This window comes from Solanum pennellii, chromosome 2 (assembly GCF_001406875.1).
Source record: "Solanum pennellii chromosome 2, SPENNV200".
In the NCBI taxonomy this organism is placed as follows: Eukaryota; Viridiplantae; Streptophyta; class Magnoliopsida; order Solanales; family Solanaceae; genus Solanum; species Solanum pennellii.
The window spans coordinates 7,971,260-7,993,099 of record NC_028638.1 but is presented as its reverse complement, the minus strand read 5'-3'; the positions used below and the strand labels follow the sequence as shown (position 1 = coordinate 7,993,099).

The 21,840-nt window shown below is 33.1% G+C and overlaps 2 protein-coding genes across 2 annotated transcripts; both read right to left on the bottom strand.

Annotated features, from left to right (window-relative positions):
• Positions 1-2,859: 2,859 nt before the first annotated feature.
• LOC107009745 (putative pentatricopeptide repeat-containing protein At3g15200) lies at positions 2,860-3,792 on the bottom strand (the record flags this gene model as incomplete). The annotated part of the gene is made up of 1 exon (XM_015209088.1): positions 2,860-3,792. A coding segment is annotated over exon 1 (933 nt), but the record flags the coding sequence as incomplete, so codon positions are not given.
• A 2,647-nt stretch (positions 3,793-6,439) lies between these two features.
• On the bottom strand, positions 6,440-9,603 carry LOC107008828 (pentatricopeptide repeat-containing protein At4g14850). The gene is made up of 2 exons (XM_015208020.2): positions 7,928-9,603; positions 6,440-7,260 (listed from the first exon to the last, which is right to left on the bottom strand). The coding sequence occupies exons 1-2, from the start codon at positions 9,523-9,525 to the stop codon at positions 6,795-6,797; spliced, it is 2,064 nt and encodes a 687-aa protein (XP_015063506.1). The 5' UTR covers positions 9,526-9,603; the 3' UTR covers positions 6,440-6,794.
• Between the last annotated feature and the right edge of the window lie 12,237 nt (positions 9,604-21,840).

Here is a 21,840-nt window from a genome sequence, read left to right as displayed (position 1 = left end):
GGGGGAGGAGGGAGGGAGGGGGGGCAGCAGGTCTGAGCGGAGGCAGGAACATACATAGTTTAGGATTTTATTTGTTTAATTATAATTCTTTTGGAGCACAAAAGACACGTGGCTTCTTTTAATTAGTTAGTTTACTCATGTCATGGCAAATGCATCAGACATACTTGACATTTTTTGTTGATTATCAAAATTTGTCTAACAGGAAAATTTTTATATAAGTAAAAGTGTTCAATCGGTAAAAGGTTAAGTTGAAGTTTCTAAATGAATAGTGAGGACAACTTTCAGGGGCCATAAATGACTGACCTAAAAAACAACTAAATTTATAAAATTACTCAAATTGCATTCTTTATAGGTCAATGTGTAATTACAATTTTAAATATTGTTTTCTTGATATATTATATTTTTTAGAATAAGTAAATTTTCTTTATTGGCCCAAAAATTATAATCTCCTTTTTTGAAATAGTATAATTGAGGCAGTACTCTATAACAATCTAGTGTATATGTATTCAAATGGAATGTTTATGTATTATGTATGCTCAATTGAAAGTATGCGTTTATTTTAAATTAATTTTTGATTGAATTTTATGCATATGTTAACACTAATATTCATTGATTTTATTCACCTAATCAATTGATAAACATTTATATTTCATACCTTGGTTCATATTCACCTGATAAGCCCTGCTAATAAATTCAACTAACTAATTTATATATATTTATTTGGATTGTTATTCATTGTTTCATATATACTTGATAAATAAGCATACATTGGTCCTTAATACATTAATTTGTATTCATCCAATAAATTGTATACATATGAAAAAAAATTCAATGGTAGAATGAATTAAATTTTTTTAACTAATACCTGCTAAAAATAAAAAATGAACAAAATAAAAGAATAAATACCTAATTTTAGGGGACAAGATAATTGAACACCTACTTTTACGGGCGTCTAGCAACTTAATAAGAAAAGAAATGAAATAATTGAATTTATAATTAAAGGAATATCTAGCAATAATATTAAAAAAAATGGGTTCCTTACTTTAGGATAAAATAACGTCAATAGGAGGGAAAAAAAAATCTCTCCCTCCAATTCTTTTTAAGCAAAATACACATATAGAAAGTTTGACTAGTTAGTGCAAATTTCTTTTAGTAAACATTAGGCAAAACACGTAGTATAAAAAATAAATTACTTCCTACTTCTACTCTTCATTAACTATAAGAAATTTTTATTTTTAGTTCCTTTCGGATACATAATATTACATGCGGATGCTTTAATTAATAACGAACGGATACATAAATTATTAAGTTGTTGTTATCAGTTTACTGAGTTAAAAAAGGAATTTAAAACGGAAATTATAATTAATTCCCCCGAATCACACAAAAATTTCTCACTTCAACCAATCATTCATTCATAAACCTTTAATTGAATTAAAATTTTATATTTCAAATTGTGAAACCTTATGCTTGTTCTTCGAAAAAATAGTATAAGCTTGATTCAAACAGTTTTGGAATGGAATTTTGTGAAGTTTCGAAATGAGTATTTTGATCTTGTTAAGGCATTCTGGATCATGTGAAGTGATGTTAGATACGAATCATACCAAAGTGATGGGATAGTGGTTGGGAAAAAAATTTCGTTCATGAATTTTATTTCAGCAATTTGCAGCTGAATCGGGTATTGATGAATTGAAAAAAAAAACATCGATATCAGATACGTTGTTGAAGGTGATTTGTCTCCATTGTGTATTTGGAATGATATAATGGTGAAATTGTACATAAAAATTAAGAAACATGAGGTGGAATTCGGTATGTATCCTCTCTGCATTGATACATCAGATAAAAATGATGACGAGATACAAAACTTCGATGCAAAAACAACTGGTGCAATCGTGTGTGTTGAGGGTGGAAAAAGCGATGCAAATGCTCTAAGCATTGTTGAATAAAAAATTGGTGATTCATATTACATACCAGAAATGGAGGTGAAAAATTATATATCAGATACAAATATTTTAGTTGTGGAGTGAAGCAAATGTACAAGGATAAGACAACTCTAAAGGCTGTAATGATAAAATACAAAATAAAGAATAACTTCAATTTTAATGTTAAAAGATCTGATAACAAAAGGTATGTGATACAATTATCTGATAATGTTCTTCATTTCTTATAATATATTTCTTAATATGTTGACTATGATACACTAATAATATATGTTAGGTGCAATCCTATGTGTAAGGTATCATGTTCGTTTGATTTTTTTCTGGTTATTAATGTAAAAATTAAGAATAGTAGAGGAAGAATGATTGATATGAATATTGTGATCAGTGTATAAAATAAAGCATCATATTGGGATACTTCTATTTATTAAAGTGTCAATTAAATTTGGAAAGTGAAATAAGAATATCTAGTGGATTTTGAATTAGTTAACAAATTTGTATATGAATATGAATGAATATGTCCTCATTAAACTGCATTATATAATAATATGTGTGCACAATACTATTTAAATAAAATTATTTGTAATAAAATGTATTTTGTGCTGTTCTTTTATTTTTACTTATGTATTAGTACATTAAATCTGATCAAAGAACAAATATATATGATGTAATTGCAACTACATATTAGTTTGTTATTCAGATGATTGTTGTTGGGAATGAAGACCTCTGTTAGAAAAAATTCAGAGAAATTCAAAGTGAGATGCTTTAATAGTGAACATAAATGTCCATTGAGAGATTTGTTAGTGGTGCGACAACTCCAAAATTGAAAAATCATAAAAGAAAACATACTCCCAACGATATATTTTTTCTTTAATATTTGGCTTATTTTAAGAATTTTTCTCTCTCTATTATCTAGATATTTATTCTTCTTTATCCCTTCTCCCTTTTCAAATTTCAGATTTTTCTCAAGGGCTTCGGGAATCCTCTTCTTGAAACACAATCCATCAATAATGCAATTACAAATTGCAACACACCCTTTTTCCCACATTGTCTGGAACAACTCTACCGCCCTGCTTATTTTCCCTGATTTACATAATAATTTGATGAATATCCCATATGTAAATTTATCCGGCTTACATTTTGAAGTCACAATATCATTCCAAAACCTCTTCGCCTCTTGTGAATTCCCCAAAACACACCATCCATTCAAAATAATATTCTGAGTTTTAATATTATCCTTAAACTCAATTATCTTATTATAGAACAAGAATTCAGCATCTTCAACATGTTTGTATCGGCATAAACACACAAGAAGAGTTTGAAAAGCAATTAGATCAAGTTCCAAACCAAATTTTTTCCTCTTATAGAAAAACTCTTTTGCATCTTCAACTCTATGAGCTACAGCATATCTATTAATCACAATACCATAAGTTTTTTCACTAACCAAATTTCCTCTCTTCGACATTTCGTCGAGCACTTGGTTGAGTTCATCAAAACGTTTCATACGACCAAGAATATCGAGAATTTCCTTGAATAATTCAGTATTTGGTGAATACCTACATGGATTTTCACCTGCTAATATCCATTTGAACAAGATAAAAGTTGGTTTCCAATAAGAACGGTGCCGTTTAAGCACGTTTAGAATGAAATCTTCAGATAATGTGAAATTGCAATTACTTAGAGATTGAAAAATTTCACTCACTGATTTATCTGTTTTATTCTTGAGAAGGGTCTGCACTTCCAACGCGCAGTTTTCTTCGTCGAATATTGTGTGCATTAGGCGATGAAAGCGACTCGTCATTTTGGGTTGAAAACTGTAGAAACGCTGAATTCTCCGGTAGAGTTCTTTAGTTGACATTCAGATGACCTTTCCGGTGGAACGCAGGAAAGTAGATTATATTGGAATAAAAGCAAGAGCAAACAAGAGCAAGTCATATAAGAGAGAGTTTGATTTGTGAATTGTGAATGTTGGTATTATCTAGGTGACAAAATATTTATCTAGGTGGAAAAATATTTATCTAGGTGGCAAAATATTTATCCAGGTGTCGTGCGCGTGTAGACACGATCGTAGTGAGTGGACAGAAAAGGTGTACGTATTGGATGAATAAACAAGTTCAGGGAGGTAACTGAAACAAAATAAAGTTTAGGTGTACATTGAATAAAAAACTTCAAGTACAGGGGGTAATGAATACTTTTGCCTTCTTTCAACAGTTTAATAATACATTTGGTAAGAGAGAGAAAATGTGTGTTGTATCTACGGAAACGAAAACATAAGAAGAGTATAAGTATTGTTTATCCAAATGTTCTTCATTTTGTGTGCATATGGAACCTCTGGAAAAATGTTTGTTCAAACTTTAGGAGAAGCAGGTCCATTCTAATTAATCTGTTTTACTCAATGACAAACGATTATAGAAAAGAGAATTTCAAAAATTTGATGGCTAAATTGAAAAAAATAGATGGCAGAGTAAAGAAATATCTTCAAGATGTTAGGTATGAAAGATGGTCTAGGTCTCATGCACCAATGAACCGGGGAAGAATGATGACTTCAAATATAGTTGAATATATTAATGGTTGCCTTGTTGATGCACGACAACTACCTATTATAGACTTTCTGGAAGAAGTTAGAATTCTATTTGGTTCTTGAAATTGCATAAATTGAGAAATAGCTTCTTATACAAAGAAAACATTGGGGAGGAGATTTGAAGAAATATTGATTATAAACACGTGAAAAAGTGCAAAAATGAAGGTACATATTTGTATTACAAAGTATTATGTTTCTAACTTTACTTCTAATTATATTATTGTTTATACCAAATGAAAAAAACGTGTAATATATCTCTAATTTGTAAACAATTGCAGATTGTTGCATCTTCTGAATTTATTTTTTCAGTGTATGAAGGTGGAATAAGATACATTGTTTGTCTTGAGAGAAAAACTTGTTCATGTGGTAGATTTCAATATGATGAGATACCTTGTTCGCGCGCAATGACCATTTTAAAGAAGAAGAATATTACAGATGTACACCCCTACTGCTCTGATTACTATAAACATGATGCATTAACAAATACATATGCAGTTCCAATGGAACCAATGTCACACACAAGTGATTGGACAACTCCGGACTGTGTTTTGGAAGAAGTCGTCTTGCCACCAAGATACAAAAAAATGTCTGATAGATCAAGAAAAAAGAGAAAGAAAAATCTAGATGAAAAACTAACAACAAAAACGAATTGTTGTGGATGTTGTGAACAAGAAGGTCACAATATAAAAACTTGTACCTTCTTTCCAAAAGATTCTTGATGAGTAATTTTTTAAATATTTTATGCTTCATGTGTATGAATTTTCTGGATATTTTGAATTTGCTAATAAGATATTATCATTTGGTGTAATTTTAACTTTATATAAATGTTACAAGATACAAAATGTTGAATGATACTAAATATATCGAATTTGATTGTTTTATATCAAGTGTAAGATATGTTGTATCATGTGTTGGGGTATATAACAATTAAGTTATTTAATAAGTGATTTAGTATCATTTACATTATAGGTCAAATATATTTTGCATCTGATAACAAAATATTGTTAGTTATTATGATTTAAATCAAAGTTATATGATTCAACCTGATAAATGATACTAAATATATTAAATAAATTATTTTGCATCAATTGTTACATATACACAAATTTATTTTTTGATAATAAAATGTGTATCATATACTTAAAATTTTTATGGATATTGTGTATCTGATAAGTGGTTTACTTCAAGGCTACCACATGTTAATATATACGAAATAAATTGAAAATCAGTTTGTTTAACAAGTGTATAAAATATAGTATAGGATATTTTGTATACAATGGTTATATTGTATCAGTAGTACTGGTGTAAACCATACTTATAAAAAACAATTTGTAACAAGTTACTGTATATTAAAGTATATATTTGGAGACGAAAAATTAAAATTGAAATACATCTCTTGACTAAAAAAAAAAAAGGGAAGGATATAGCTTTCTTGTTTTTTCCTTACGAAATTGATAGATTGTTTTAAATCCACTTTTCAAATATAAAGTAAAATTTGAACGAGTCAAAGGTGAAAAATAGAATTTTAAAAAATGTAATTTAGAAATTTGAAGAGACTTTAATTTATGAGTCGGATTTTGTTAATGGAAAGAAGAATGGACTTTCTTTTTTCAGTGAAGAAGAATTGGGTGAAGAAAGAAGATTTGAGAGAAAGGGTTTGCTAGGTATCAATATTGGGGGACGGACCCACCGTTAAATCTAAGAACACCTTTTAGCTTAATGGTTAATTTTAGGATAATGGACCAAAATGATCATCTTTTCCTATACTCGAAGGACAATTTTAATCTGGTGATATATATGAATGATCAAAATACTTGAACCCCCATACATCAAGGACTATTTTGGTCATTTTCTCAACTTTTATGCACTCTATATTTTTATTTATCCAAAATAAGGAAGGTCATCACTATTTATAGCGGAATAATTAAGATAATGGGGTGGTTATTTAGGTAGATAAACGAGTTAGAAGTTAGACACATTACGAGGTATAATGATAGAATAAAGAAAGAAATAATGAGAGAGGCAACAAATGCCATCACCGTGCAAATGTAATGCTGCGGAGGAAAGTAACATCCAAGGCACTAAAATACACAATAAAGACTCTAGCAAGGGATGGTGCACCTTGTATGCAATTACAGCTTGGCCTTGGAAGTGAAGAAAAATTATGGAGGTGATATCTTCTAGTTCAGATCCTCAATCCGAACATCGCTCCTATTGCTGCAGCAGTATCACGAGTGTAACTCAATGCCTGAATCAACGGCAAGGAGCTTATACTAGATTCACCAATAATCTCTACATGAGCACTGGTAGTCCTTGAAGGAATGGAAGCGGTTGTTATCTCTCACAACAATTTCTCTACCAGTAATGCCCGAGATGAACTTTATTGCACTATGGCAATCCACACAAACCCTCAGGTTTTTTGTAATCCTTATTGGGACTCCAGGAGGTATAGTAATGAGACCAAATGCAAGTGCAATTTTTTCACTGTGATGCCAAACTTCTGATTCCTTTTCTTCCTCCTCTAAGTCGTATAGTGCAGAATTTGTGTCGGCAATGTAACCTTCTGCTTTCATATCTCTCCTTAACTTGGCCAGCATTGCTTGAATCTCTGGGTATCTCTCATGAGTTGTATCCTTAGCTTGGAAAATATGGATAGAATTCTTTGCAGATATCCAACTAATTCCAGCCCCTTTTGTGATGCCAACATCCTTCATCTCCTTTCTAACAAGATTAGCCTCATGCCACCTGCAGTCACCTCTTACGATAAATAGGTATTGCAAAAAAGCAAACTTATACTACAGCTACTGAACTTGCATTCTACAGATAGAAGTGCCCATTTATCTAAAGGAATAAGCACGATTTCCTACCCTCTCCTTCCAAGCCAAAGTTGATACAAAAATACTATTAATGCAAATGTGTGGAATACAAATGAGGATAGAGGAAGAAAGATTTTCCAAATCCAGCTGCAGTAGTAACACAAAGAAAAGAACTTCACATATGATCCTTCAAGGGGTTAGAGTAAACCTTCACAATTTAAAATCTCATGCAATGTTTCTGCAAGTATCTATAGTTAAATGTAGCAGTACTGAAATTGTCTAAATACTTTTATTTATAAGGCATCAACAACAAAAAAAGCATAGCTTAACTGGCCCTCTGCTCTCCAGGGATAGCTTCACAGTAAGTATAATTGGACTGTGTAACAGGATGACAAGAGTGCCTAAAAAAGATTAAGCAGTGACTGGTTGAAAACGGAATTACTGAACAATGCATTGAGGAGAAACTTTCAAAGTCGGTATCTATATGCATATTAACTTGGTCAAAAAGAAAGAACATTGACTGCCATATGGTGAACTTGTTGCATGCAATAAGAAATCCAAGGATTATCTTAGTGAAACAAAGAACTTAAGGTCACCTTCCAGCAGCAGCAAACATATTAGAAAGAACGACATGGTTTCCAGAGTCCAAAGGATCAAGTCGAAACAAATTGTCAGCCGCAACCTTCCCTAGTTCAGGTTTCCCATGAACTCTACAAGCCCCTAAAAGAGCTCCCCAGACTGATACCGTAGGTGGAACAGGCATTTTCTTGATAAAGTCGTATGCACGCTCCACCAAACCAGCCCTTCCAAGTATGTCCACAACACATGCATAATGCTCTGGCCCTGGTTCGATCCCATACTTCTTCCGCATAGATTCAAAGATATCCATGCCTATTTTAACAGCTCCAGCCCTACTACAAGCTGTCAATACACAAATAAATGTCACATAACTAGGCACCACACCATGACTTTCACTAGTCATCTCCTCAAACAAACGCAATGCCATATCCGCACACCCTTGATGAGCATAACCACCCATTACTGCATTCCAAGTTATCAAATTCCTCTCGGGCATTTCATAGAAGGCGCTCTCACAATTTTCTATGCTACCACATTTACCATACATGTCAACAAGTGCACTGCCAACAAATACGTTATGCTCGATACAAGCCTTTACTGCAAGACCATGAATAGACCTCCCCAGCTCAAGCTCTGCCGTTCCTGCACAAGCACTAAGCACACTTGAAACCATGAATTCAGTTGGCTTAATACCTTCCTTCCTTGCCTTAAGAAACAGCATAAAAGCTTTGTCCCATATATCATTCTGTTCATACACTGCCAACATGGTGCACCATGATACACCATTACACACATTTATCTCATTGAAAACTAGCTCTGAATACTTCACCTGGTGACATTTTCCATAAAAATCAACCATTCCATTTAGAACAGATACATCTGATCCAAAGCCAAGTCGAATAACATAACCATGCAACTGCTGCCCAAGCTTCAAATACAAACCATCCGAGCAAGCATTCAAAAACACACAAAAAGTAATAGAATTAGGTGGCTCTTCACCTAGTCTTAAAAGCTCAACAAATTTTAGAGAAGCATCATAAGGCCTTCCGTCAAGCACGGAATTAGAAATACAAGCGTTCCACGTTGCAATATTCCTGTGCGGCATTTCATCAAACACCTTCTGCGCATATTCCGGCAGACCGGTTTTACAATACATATCAAATGCGCTACAGCCAACAAACGCATCGTTAATGAAGCTACCTTTCAGTGCCAGTGCATGAAGCTGCAGGCCCATGAGGGGGTAATGCAAGAAAGCGGAAGCTTTGAAAAGACAAGGGAAGGTGAAGTCATTGGGTTGAACAGACTGGCAACGCATGTCAGAGAAATGTAAAAGGGCAGAAGTAAAATGACCATTTTGAACGGAGCCAGCAATGAGAGCGGTCCAGGTGACGACGGAACGGAAAGGGGGCGGAGTGAGTGAAAGAAGGAGTTGAGCTGAGTTGAGGGAATCAAGTTTGGAGTAGAAGTTGATGAGATGGTTAGAGAGAAAAGGTGGAAAAGGGGGTTCAATAGTTCTGATGATATGGGCATGAACAGCTCGACCAAGAAGAAGCGATTGAGTTGATAAAGCCGATTCAATCAGCCATCCAAGAGCGTTGGCGCTAAGCAAGGGCATCCACTCCCTACCTACTTAGCCACGCCAATGTTCTATAATTTAAAAAACCTTTAAAATAATTCACTACGCTGATAAATATAGGAAACCATTTCCTTTTGTCTATTATTCCACCCCTTACATACTAATTAAATTTCTATTGCTTTTTTCAATAGAATTGTTTGATATATATATATATATATATATTTTTAAAATAAAGTTTTGTAATTTTCAACGAGTTAAACTACACTAATATACTTCAATAAAGGACTACTTATATTTATGACTTCATATTTAATCATCTTTACGAGGCTGAAATTTTCTTTTAACTTCTTTTTAATGGTGTAAGTTAGGAATTTTATGAAATGTGTTTAAAATTTTAAAAAAACTTACTTCACAATGAAAATGTATTAAAATTTTAAAAAATAATTCAATTTTAATTGAATTTTTTTTTCTTATTGGAGGTGAGATTCAAACTTGTGTGTTTAAATTCTAATTGCTTTTACGCGAGAAAGGGGACCAGGTTACTCAAGATAAGCTTAACACTATTTGCCACCAAATTACTAAACATTTATGTTAAAGTTACACATGTTTATTTACTTATTAACACAGGGTATCGAACTAGGTCAGTATGTGGGTTTGCGACAACTTTAGCCGATTCCACTACGAATTACTTTGTTATTTCAGGTGTCCAAAATACTATATATATCAATATAAAATCAAAACTTTACGTGTGTGTATATAGTATAATTTTTCAACGACACCCTTGGGATAACGTGGCTCCGCTCCCACTTCTTTAGTAGTTATAATTATAGTCAAAATTCAAACCTTTTTTTCTTAGAAATAAACAAAAGGGTAATAGAAAAAAGGGAATAGGGTCAAAAATGCTCTTAAACTATGTGAAATAAATAAAAATGTTCTAGTCATCAATACTTTGGTTCAATAATGCTCTCGTCGTCAATACTTTGGCTCAATAAGCATTGCAAGTCAATATTTTGATCTAGAAATGTCCATATAGTTATTAAATGAGTCATTAATGCTCTTTTTCGAATAAATATATTATTTCTTTTCTTTTTAATACATCATCAACCTAATTATGGTATTATAAAAGGACCTACTCTTGTTTTTTTCCTTTTGAAATCACTATAACAAATGAAACGTAGGAAATATTTTTTATCTTCTTAATCTCATTTTATCAACTAAAATCGAATAACTTAATGTACCATTTCGACGGAAAATATATTGCATATATATAAGATCATGGTAAATTCTTCATTAATTTTTATTTATATAACAGTAAAAAATAATTATAATAAAATAAGAAATATTTTTATTTTTTATTTTTTTCTGAATTAAAATACGATAAATATTTGCTAATTTTAAAAAATATTATTAGAAAAACAAATGTCTTACAAATAAAAAATTATATATATATATATATATATAAAAAAATGAGTATTTTTACCCATACATAACAATTAGGGCATTTTGGACCAAAGTATTGACAACAAGGATATTTTTGGACCAAAACATAAGCGGAAGATATTTTTATTCAAGGGCATTTTTGACCTTTTCCCCTAGAAAAATGTGGTTCAAATATTGTTCTTTATTGTTTTTCTTAATATGTGTATACTACCTTAAAAATTCAGTTAATATAGAATAGAGGAGTATTTTCAATGGTTTAGTGAATGTATATCATGTGTACAAATGAATATGAGAGGTTAAGATTATTTTTCTTGTTATTTCTTCAAAAAATATTGACTCTATTCCATATTAAGTGAACTTGTAGAGAATGCGTATTTACTAAGAAACAAATTTAAGGACATATTTTAACCATAAATTCCACTAATGTCATTTGTGAAATCAGAAATATTACTTCGTAAGTAGTGCATTTCATCTCCAAAAAATTATTCAACTTCAATAAATAAAATGGCAAATATGAAAAAAAATTCAAAAATGCCAAATGAACTTTGAACAATTCAGTTATTTGAACAATGAAAAAATTCTAAGAAAATTCAGTTAATAAAGAATAGAGAGATAAATACTGTCATGCCCCGAGGCTACCCCTTGACATAGCACGGGATCTAGGATCACGAGTGACCCCAAGCTAACCCTGTGTCTCTCATATATAAAGCAGATTGAGAATAACTTAAATAAAACATATATTATACATAAGCTAAAACAATGGATAACTTAAAAAGGGGAATAACCAACTAGTCTGAATATATGAAACATACTAAGAGTTTAATAATAACTGAAAGATAACATAACAAGTCAAGTTTATTCTACTACTATGTTTGAAAAGCCTCTAACTGAGTTGAGTTGCCGGGACATGCCCCCATCTAGCTCTAAAACTGAAATTAATAACAAAGATTAAAGTGAAAGACGTCAATTGTCCTCGAAGCATGAGGACTCACCACTGAAACTGCTGATAACAGATCGAGAATCGATCTAAGCGTGATCTGGATACTGAGTACCTGAACTTACATCATAAAATGATGTACCTCAGAGTATCCATCAATACTTGGAATATACTAAATATGCATGATGTAAATATTAAGTTGAACAAATACATAAGTTGCACAAAACATAATTGAGTAATGACATAATCTGAGCAGAAATATAGATACTAAAATATAACTGAAAATCTAAACTGAATGTTATGACCAAGTACTATTCATGAACATAACATGCTGAACTAAATGCTAAGGTATATACTAAAAACCTGGTCAAATGCACTAAGAGTCTGACCGTGGGAGCTACTATTAACCAAAATAAACTAGGTGAGCTAAACGTCAAGTCAAATGTATACTCCCCATTGAAAGGACCCAATGTACCTTGTCAAGGGGTATAAATGCATGACTGACATGATCACTAAATCGGATGCCCAACAGAGCAGAGTTATACTTCTATGAGGGCACATAGTTATGGGACTATGAGGGTACATTGAACCCTAGTCCTACTCGTGCTAAGTCTACTCCTAACTGAATATGTATATGACCGAAATGTAACTGAAATACCGAATAATTCAAAATACTGACATGCAATATGAGAATGTAACATTTATATACTAACAATGTAGCATTCGAAATCTGGAACATGATTATCAAATTATCTGACCTAGCAAGTATAGTTCATGAATTAAAAGAATTTATACAAACTAAGATTTTGAGTTTCATGCAAGGAACTAAGCGAACTTTCCAAAAAACAAACTAATTCGATTTAGGATATTACAACAACTATATCACAATAATTATCCAAGGTTTTAGAAACCCTAGGTCTAAACAAGATACGTAGAATCAAGAATCTGACTGATTTCTAGGGACCTAGTGGATAAAAGGAGTTTACTATTGAAATCCCACATACCCGGTGACGAAATTCACGAAGATTCCTTTGGATTTAGGGGCTGAACCTTCAAGAACGCTGCTGCTAGTTCTTGAAAGAAACTAGCACCTTTTTTTTTTCTAAGTTGATAATTTTTGGAGAATGAGGGTGTTGGGTATGTCTGACTAGGTTATTAGACTTATTCTGGGTAAAACGACATAATTTAGGCATCAAATGAGATAGTTTAAGTGCCCAACGCATAGGGGAAAGGATCAAAATGTCCCTGACTTAAATCTGACGAGTGCCACCTACTACAGGATTGACGGGCCATTGTTTGACCTACAAGCCGTCGTTGGGAGTCATCGTTCATCCTCTTCCCGACAGGGCTTTACTAAAATGAGCACAACTTTTTACTTTGAGCTTGGATTTTATAAAACTCGGTGCCATTGGAAAAAGGATTCAATTATCTTGAATATGATAGGCCATGGGCCACCTAATTCATTTTGTGCTAAAATATAATAATGTATGAAGTTGACCCAACAATCATTTTCCTATGAATAATTGTTGACCCTTACCAACTATCTGTAGGTCCTACCACAGACCATACTAGTTGATCGTGGGTTGGATGAGAGACCATCAAAATTCAAATCCCAATGACGGACCCCACCTACGGTCTGTGGGTCCATCGACGCACCGTGGACCACGACCGTATGTCTCATATTTGGATCCTAAAATTTCCCTAAGTCTAGGACTGAACCATGGGACCCCACCTACAGTCTGTGGGTGGTTCGTTGGTACTGACATCAGATATTGAAAAGATGCATTTTTCTATTTTCTCAAATCCGAGGTGTTACAAGTAATCTTACACTAAATAATATAAAATCCAAAATATTTGTATGTATTAATACCTCTTTAATTTTATTTATATTTTAGTTAACATTGTAAAATTATTCTAAAAAGTAAAGATAAACCAAAAGTATGGAGTTTCTGAATTCTTAAAATGGATTTAATTGTTCACGCCTTCACATAAGAACACAAGAATTAATACACTTATTATGAGGTAAAAACAGAAAAAAGGAACATTTAAAATGTTGATTTCTTTTCTTTTTTAAAAAAACTCCTGAAGGATTATTTACAAAACAATCCATATATTTCATTTGTACACGTGACATACATCCACTACACTATTAAGAAGTATTGTGTAGTCGAATGGATATTTTTCCATATAATATTAATCAAGTTTTGACAATTTTTTAATAAACATTCAATTTTATTTTATTTTATTTTATATTCATACCCATTTTTTTTAAAAAAATTGGGAGTTCGGGAGGGAATCACTGTCCGAACTTATATCCTCGACGTGGTCGGTACTCAAAGACTATTGTTGGTTGATGTACCGTGAGTTTTGCATGATTTTGATGCACTTCACTTAGAAGTTGTGTGTGTCTAGAGCTATGTTGTATTACAAATAATGTGTATTGTGCTATATTTTGCCAAAAATAAGCCTAGAATGTAGTTGAAGGAGATGACAACTGAAATTATGCAGAATGAGCCACCCATGGAGTGACCCACGAACCGTAGGTCTTGTGACGGGCCGTCGTTGGGTAGGCATTGATGGATCATTACGGAATTCTGATTAAATGTGGAGTTACGAAGCAATTCATGGATCGTAGGTGAACCTATAGGCCATCCTGCACATCCCTCGATGGATTCAAAAAGTTACCTGACCAAAAATCCTAAGTGTTGAACCGCAAAAGAAGACCCAAGGACCGTAAGTCGATCCACGATCCATCCTGCACGTCCATCGTTGATGATCTGAGAGTGAAGGTTTTAGTTCCTGCTGAAAAATGCTAAGTGTTGAACCACGGAGGGTGACCTATAGACCGTAGGTCGTGTCGTCGACAAAAACTGCGTCCATACTACTTATTTCCTTATTTTGTTTCCTAACCTTCTTTTTGGGTGTTAGACATTATTTTTTACTTTTAGTTCTTGGTATTTTGTGGAATTAACTTTCAACTTTAGCAAATTCATTTTCGAATTTTGTTTTACAAGATTTTGACTTTGAAATTCAATTGAAGATTTTGGGTTTCTTGTACTCTAATCGTAAGTTCATGATTCTTCTTATGAAAACATGATTGTGTTCTTTCAAGAATGAGTTGCTAAATCTACAACAGTTGTGGGAACCATGTGCAATTACCAAAATATAAACAATAATTAAGTAATTCTTGAATAGTGTTTATACATGTATCATTAATTCTTTCACTTAGAAGTCTTCTTAAAGATGGCCCAACGTTAAAACTAGCCTCGTTGCTATTTGTCGGACCAAGGATATAGTTAATGAGAAAAGAATTAACAACAGAGATTTAGTGGATGCTATCTAATAGTTTAACGTCAATTGGTGCGAGGGTGAAAACTAAGTCATACATTGATGTGATGTCTAATCTAAGGCAAAAATAAGGGTTAGTAAAATATACACTCGTAGTCAGACCAAGGTATGTACTGAAATTCCTTATTTGAAGTACCAATCACCTAGCCATACCTATCTTACAACCTTTGCATGTAAAATCCTAGGAAATGATTACTATTATTAGGGTTACCTCATTAAGAGCTTATGGGGAACGCTTAAACCCTAGTTTCTTTCTCATATTGATAAACAAAAGTTTGAATCATGATTACTTGTTACTTGATCAACAATCAATTATTTGCTTACATAAAATCCCCCCTTTTAATTACTTTTTTCAAAAATAGTTTGACTAAACAGATACAATAGTGGGTTAAGTTTAAATCTGAGTTATATTCCTCGTGGGATCAATCCAACCTACAAGTAGGGTTCTTTTTTTGACGACAACCGCTATACTTCTTTAGGAAAGTGTAATTTAGTATATCAAGTTTTGGCATTGCTGCCGAGCAATACAATTTTTAGATTAGGTTTAACTACATTATTGAACTTTAGCCAAGTATTTCCTGATTTTACATTTTCTTTTATTTTTTATACAGGTTTCTACTCTAGTGTATGCCAAGTACACGAAGTCGAGTCGACCCACTAACCCCCTACGATCTAGAGTTGAGCAAAACTTTACGAAAAATGAATAATCAAGCGGTCTAAATCAGTCCAATAGAAGAGAATCTAAATGATGGAGTACAATTGCAGCCTCCCGGCGTTGTTAATTAATGTGCAAGTTCAAGTTCATGGTGGAATCTTGTCTAAGATGCAGAGAGAGTGCAAAATCCGCTAGCATTGAGGTTGCGTGATAGCTACAGATTTGACTTCAATACAGTTGAATTAGAAAGGCCCATTGTTCTTCCTCCGCTACCTCCAAGACATACGTTTGTGGTGACCAACAGTCTTATGCAGATGTTACAGTGAGAGGGTTGTTTTCTGGGCTAGCTTCAGAAGATCCGCATGGTCACATGGCTAAATTGAGAAGTGTCTGTAAGAGTTGTGTGGGGCGACCAAAGTTATATATGTATGTCATAGGGTTGAAAGTATTCCCTCTATCATTGGACTGTGATGCTGCGATGTGGTTTGCTGCTTCCATATTATTCAATTTATACATGGGACCAATTGCATCGAGTGTTCATGGAAAAGTATTTCCAAATGTCTAAGAAGCTTAACCACAAGGACGAGTTGAGTAATTTTGTTGCACTACCTGGAGTGTCTCTGAGCAGATCTTGGGATAGATTCACTGCATTCATCAGAAGTTCTTCGAATCATCGTATTGGTGATGAGTCATTGAAGGAGTATTTCTACAGAGGGAAGGTTGATAGCGGAAAGGCTGCGTTGGATACTATCACTGGAGAATCCAATGGTGAGTGCACTTTTTAGGAGATCACTGAAATATTTGAGAAGTTTTTCCAAAATAATAAGGCATGGAGCACTATAAAAGCTAATACTGGAAAAAGTACATTCGATGTTCAAGCTGCACCAGACCAATCTAGTGATGACACTCGTGAGAAGATGGCTCAAATGAGGAAAAAACTTGGGTTGGTATTGAAGCATGTGAGGAAATGTTGAAAAGGTGAATGAAGTAAATTACTTAACTAGAACTCCACACCATCAATTGAGGAATGCTACTATGAGGAGGATGCATATCTAGTGAATGATCAGACAGGGGGTTTATGAACCAACGCCCAAGGTTCTAACTCGAATAATGGGCGCCAAGGTCAAGGAAACCAAGATCGGAACTATAGAAACTCAATGAGAGGGAAACTATGTCCGGGATGGGAACTACAATCGCAACAACAACTACAACCGGAACAATTATGACAACAAAAATGAGAGAGTTGGGCCTTATGTTCCACCTGCAAATCGCGAATCTGTCAATATGGAAGCTGGGGGTCGTATGTCACACATTGAGAATGTGATGCAGAAAACGATGAAGAGGTTTGATGATAATGATAAGAATGTGAAAGAGATATGAAACGACCTGTCTGGAATTGGTCAAAAAGTTGATGCCCATGCAGTGTCGATCAAGAAACTTGAGCAACAGTTGACCCAGTTGTCAACTACAGTAAACCCATGTCAGCTTGGCACACTTCCTAGCATCACTATCTAGAATTCAAAGAATAAAGGACACTGTATGATAGTCACTATTCGAGGAGGTAAGCAAACCATTGATCCCCACATGCCGTCTAAGGTTGAAGTTGTGATAGAAAGAGATGATAATGAGATTGAGGTTATTGGAGAGTCTATAAATACTGCAGAGAAGGAAGCAGATATAACCCAAAAAGTTGTTCCCATGACTAGACCTCCACCTCCATTCCCACAGATATTGGTGAAGAAGATCGGAGAAGGAAAATACCTTAGGTTCATAACTATGTTGAAACAACTTTCCATCAATGTGTTGTTGATAGAATCTTTGGAGAAAACGCTTGGGTATGAAAAGTTTATGAAGGATTTAATGACCAAAAAGAGGGTCGTTATCTTTTGAGGATTATACAAGGTTACAACACTGTACTGCTATTGCTACGCGGTCATTAGTGCAAAAGAATGAGGATCTTGGAGCTTTCACTGTTTATTGTACCATTGGGTTGTTGCACTTTGTGAAGGCGTTGTATGATTTAATCAAAATGAATAAATATTTGAACGTATTCAACCAGCTATGACAAAAAGTAATGTAATTAATATTAACTGATAAAAAGTCCTAAATTTTGACAAATAAGGATAGTTATCGATAAACTTATTTAAAATTATAAAAAAAGAATTTTAAACTATTAAATAAATAAAACCTAACAGTTATGAATTTTAAAAATGTTAGGTCAAAATTGGGTGTCAAGAGGGATCAAGAAGATATTTCAATAAAGGGGAAAAAACTTAAAGGATGATTCCTACCCCAATCACACCGCTCCAGTCCCAGACTAAGTCCATGTATAACCGACTCACACTATGATAATCTAGAATAGTCAAAAGAATCAACGCAAGAACGCCAAAAAACAAGTCCTATATGGAGAAAATCATAAGTACAAGATGATGTAACAAAACCTAAAACGTCTAAATTCCAGCCTAGTCTAAGGCAACCACATACAAATACTAACAACTTTATATTTCATTGAAAGGCGCCTTTGGAGGTAAAATGCATGAAGCATATGTGTGATTCACTAGATTTAGTCAACCAACCAATTCAAAATATAACTCTATCATTTAAATCAATCATCATAACTCATTTGGAATCTCACAAATAAACCAAATATATAGATTGACCATAAAATATGTTGCAAACATGAAGGGATCATTAATCCGTGGTGTTTTGAATAAAATTTTTTATCGATTATTCTTAAAGTGCTCATATATGTAAAGCTAAATTCTTTAGTGTGGAAACTATTTCAGATATCAATTAATGTCACTAGAAACTCCTAGCAGAAAGTTGAGTTGAAAGTTTCCTTTCCGATTAAGTTAGGATGTAAGATCTTACTTTGGTCAACTTTAAATGATCATATCTTAGAATATGAAGTGTTACATGGACCATAACCTATCAAATTAAAGTTCGATGAATTATCTTTCCAACACTACCAAGTTTGCGTCATTCCTTGTTCGGAGTAGAAAGTTATAATCATTTTAGTAAATAATGTATTGCAGTTCCATTTTAGCTGCGGGAAAATTCTAAATAATGTAATTTTCTTCTCCTTATACCACTAGGAAAACCTTAAAAACAGATTTATTAACTCCTATAAAGCCCTAAACATTCCTATTTCCATCTTTTTAATTCATTCTTCTCCTCTCTCAAACCCTAATACAAAATTCTAAGTAAATATCAAAACATAAGACTTCGAAGCAATATTCTTTCAAATATTTTTCAAGATTCATATTCAAGTGATGTTCTTCTGAATCTTTTTCAAGATTCTTCTTCAAAGTATCTCCTTTTCGAAGTGTTTCAATATATCCAACTGAAAGTCTTTCTTATAATCATGATCATTAATAGAATTCTTCACCTTGACCATAGGATTTTCAAGAAACTAGCTAATTCAAGAATCTCAAGAAAGGAGTTCTTGATCGTTCTTCAAATTAGGGTTCTTTTTAAATATTCTTCAAGATTATTCAAAATTCTTCAAGAACCTTCTTCTTTCAAACATGTACGACTATCATAGTCTTGGACTAGTTCTCTCTCACGCCATACACCTACTTTCAAATCAATAAAAGAGTATTTTAGGATACTACCCCTAGATTTGAGTATTCTTGAGATGAGATAATTTTGAGTTGTCGAGTTCCTATTTATTTTTCATTTCTACTCCTAATTATTGAATGGCTACATGTTATGCATTAGCATTCTTGAGTTGTGTTATTCTTGTTCACAATTTCGCATGAACCCTATGAATTGAGTTATAAATTTGAGAAGCTTTTTAAAGCCAACACTTAGAGTTTTTAAACTGAGTTTATTTGGGGAAGTAAAGATAAGTTTTGAGAAAGAGGTTTCTAAAACATGATTAGTATGACAATCGAGTATGTCATCAACGTTTAGGCAGTATGGTATCTAGATATACCATCAATGTTTATGCAGTATGACTTCGGAGTCATCAATGATCATATTATAATATGATTTTTTGAAATGTTTTTGAGAAAGAGTTTTCAACTATGAGTATAAGGGGACTATATATTAGAGAGGCATCAATATTTACATTGATAAAAGAGAAGATGAGATGTTTAAGTGAATTATGAGTTCAAAAGTTATTTCAAGAGAAGTTACTTCTTTTAAAAGGGTAGTTTGAGCAATTATCTCAACCCAGAGGAAGAGTTATGTTTTTAAAAAAAATATATGAGCATGAGTATATATTGTTGGGAGTAGTATTGAGCACCTATGTGGGGGAGATTTCAGACTTATCATATCCCCCATAATTTATGTATGCCAACATGGGTAAATGGTCATACTTTTTAGATGATTCCTTATTAGCTTGAGGATTCCTATATCCCGACAAGGTATAGGATAGTTCCGGCATCGTGATGAGATGTTGTATCATCACGTAGCTCACAATGATGATTGTCGATTAGAGAATCTCCCAATTGTTAAAAGTGTATTTTTTTTATATCACTTATTATGTTAAGTTCAGAGATCAGCAAGTAGTGTGAAGATTGAAATGATTTTACTCCTTTATTTCTATAAATTCAGCCTTGAGTACATTGTTATCTATTGTAGTACTTTTTCAGTTATTTGTTATTCAACTATATTACACACTCATATATTATGTTAAGTTCAGAGATCAGAAAGTAGTGTGAAGATTTAAATGATTTTACTCCTTTATTTCTTTAAATTCAGCCTTGAGTACATTGTTATCTATTGTAGTACTTTTTCAGTTATTTGTTATTCAACTATATTACATACTCATATATTCAATATACTGATGCTATTTGTCCTTCATCTTTTAACGATAGAGATACAAATGATTAGGATCCTTAGCAAGATTTTTTTGGGATCACTTCATCCGCTCCTTTCCATATGAGTGAGACCACTTTGCTTTTGGCGTACTTAGTTTTATGAGTTGTTGGTAGTAGTTCTTTTGAGGAGTCGTGGGTCTAATGGTACCAACACTCATCTTTATACAGCAGAGTCATCATAGATAGAAAGTTTTGGAGTCATTTAGCTTCATATATTTTATTTAAAACTTATATTTCATACTCAATATATTAAGTGAAGTTTTGAGATTCAGTCAACTGTTTTTAAATGTTTATTTCAATTTTGATGCATATGTATGCTTGAGATAGTTTTCTTCTTGTAGTCAACCAAGATGAAGGTTCTCTTGAGGACCAACAATGGTTCTCGAGTTCCAACAAAGTTTAGGGTGTAGGCTTGGGTCATGACAAACTTGGTATTAAAACACAGAGTTCAAGTGTCCTAGGATGGCTATGAAGCTGTGTCAAGTAGGTTCCATTTATGGTTGTGAGGGCCCCACTTCTATAAATGAGGGACTACAAATATTTAAGAAAGGTTTCCCTTTATTCATACTCTAACTATTTCATAAGGAACTTTTTCCAAACTTGTGCATTTCTCATATCCATTCGACTAGCCCTCATACTCAAGGTAGTTGAAAAGAAAAACCAGATCCTTATCGATGAGTAACTGTTTGTGAAAATCTTAAGAAAGTGATGAGACATTAGATGGGCTTGAGAGAAGCCTATGAGTGAGTTTAACTGTTTAATTGAGAAGAATACACACATATTCATATGAATTATGTGTTTGAGCTTAAAGTGAGATATACTCTCTTATTTAGACCTTGTTTCAGGTGATTTCCCTATAAGGAGGTGTTATGGAGCATGGTTTGTGTTTTCACCCAAAAAGATAGTATGCATTATGAGATTGTAAGTAGTAGTAAAAGTGCCTAATGTTATAAGAATGCATGTAGAGATTCAGTAATATAAGAAAGGGAGATACTGATGAGGCAAGATATGTTATTATAGTCATGCACCTAGTAAGTTATTAATGATGAGGTGTCATTGTGTTGGTAACGACCAACTGTAGGTGTTGAATAGAAGAGGAGGAGTATTCATAAGGCTATAGATCTAAGTCATGCTTATGATAATGATGA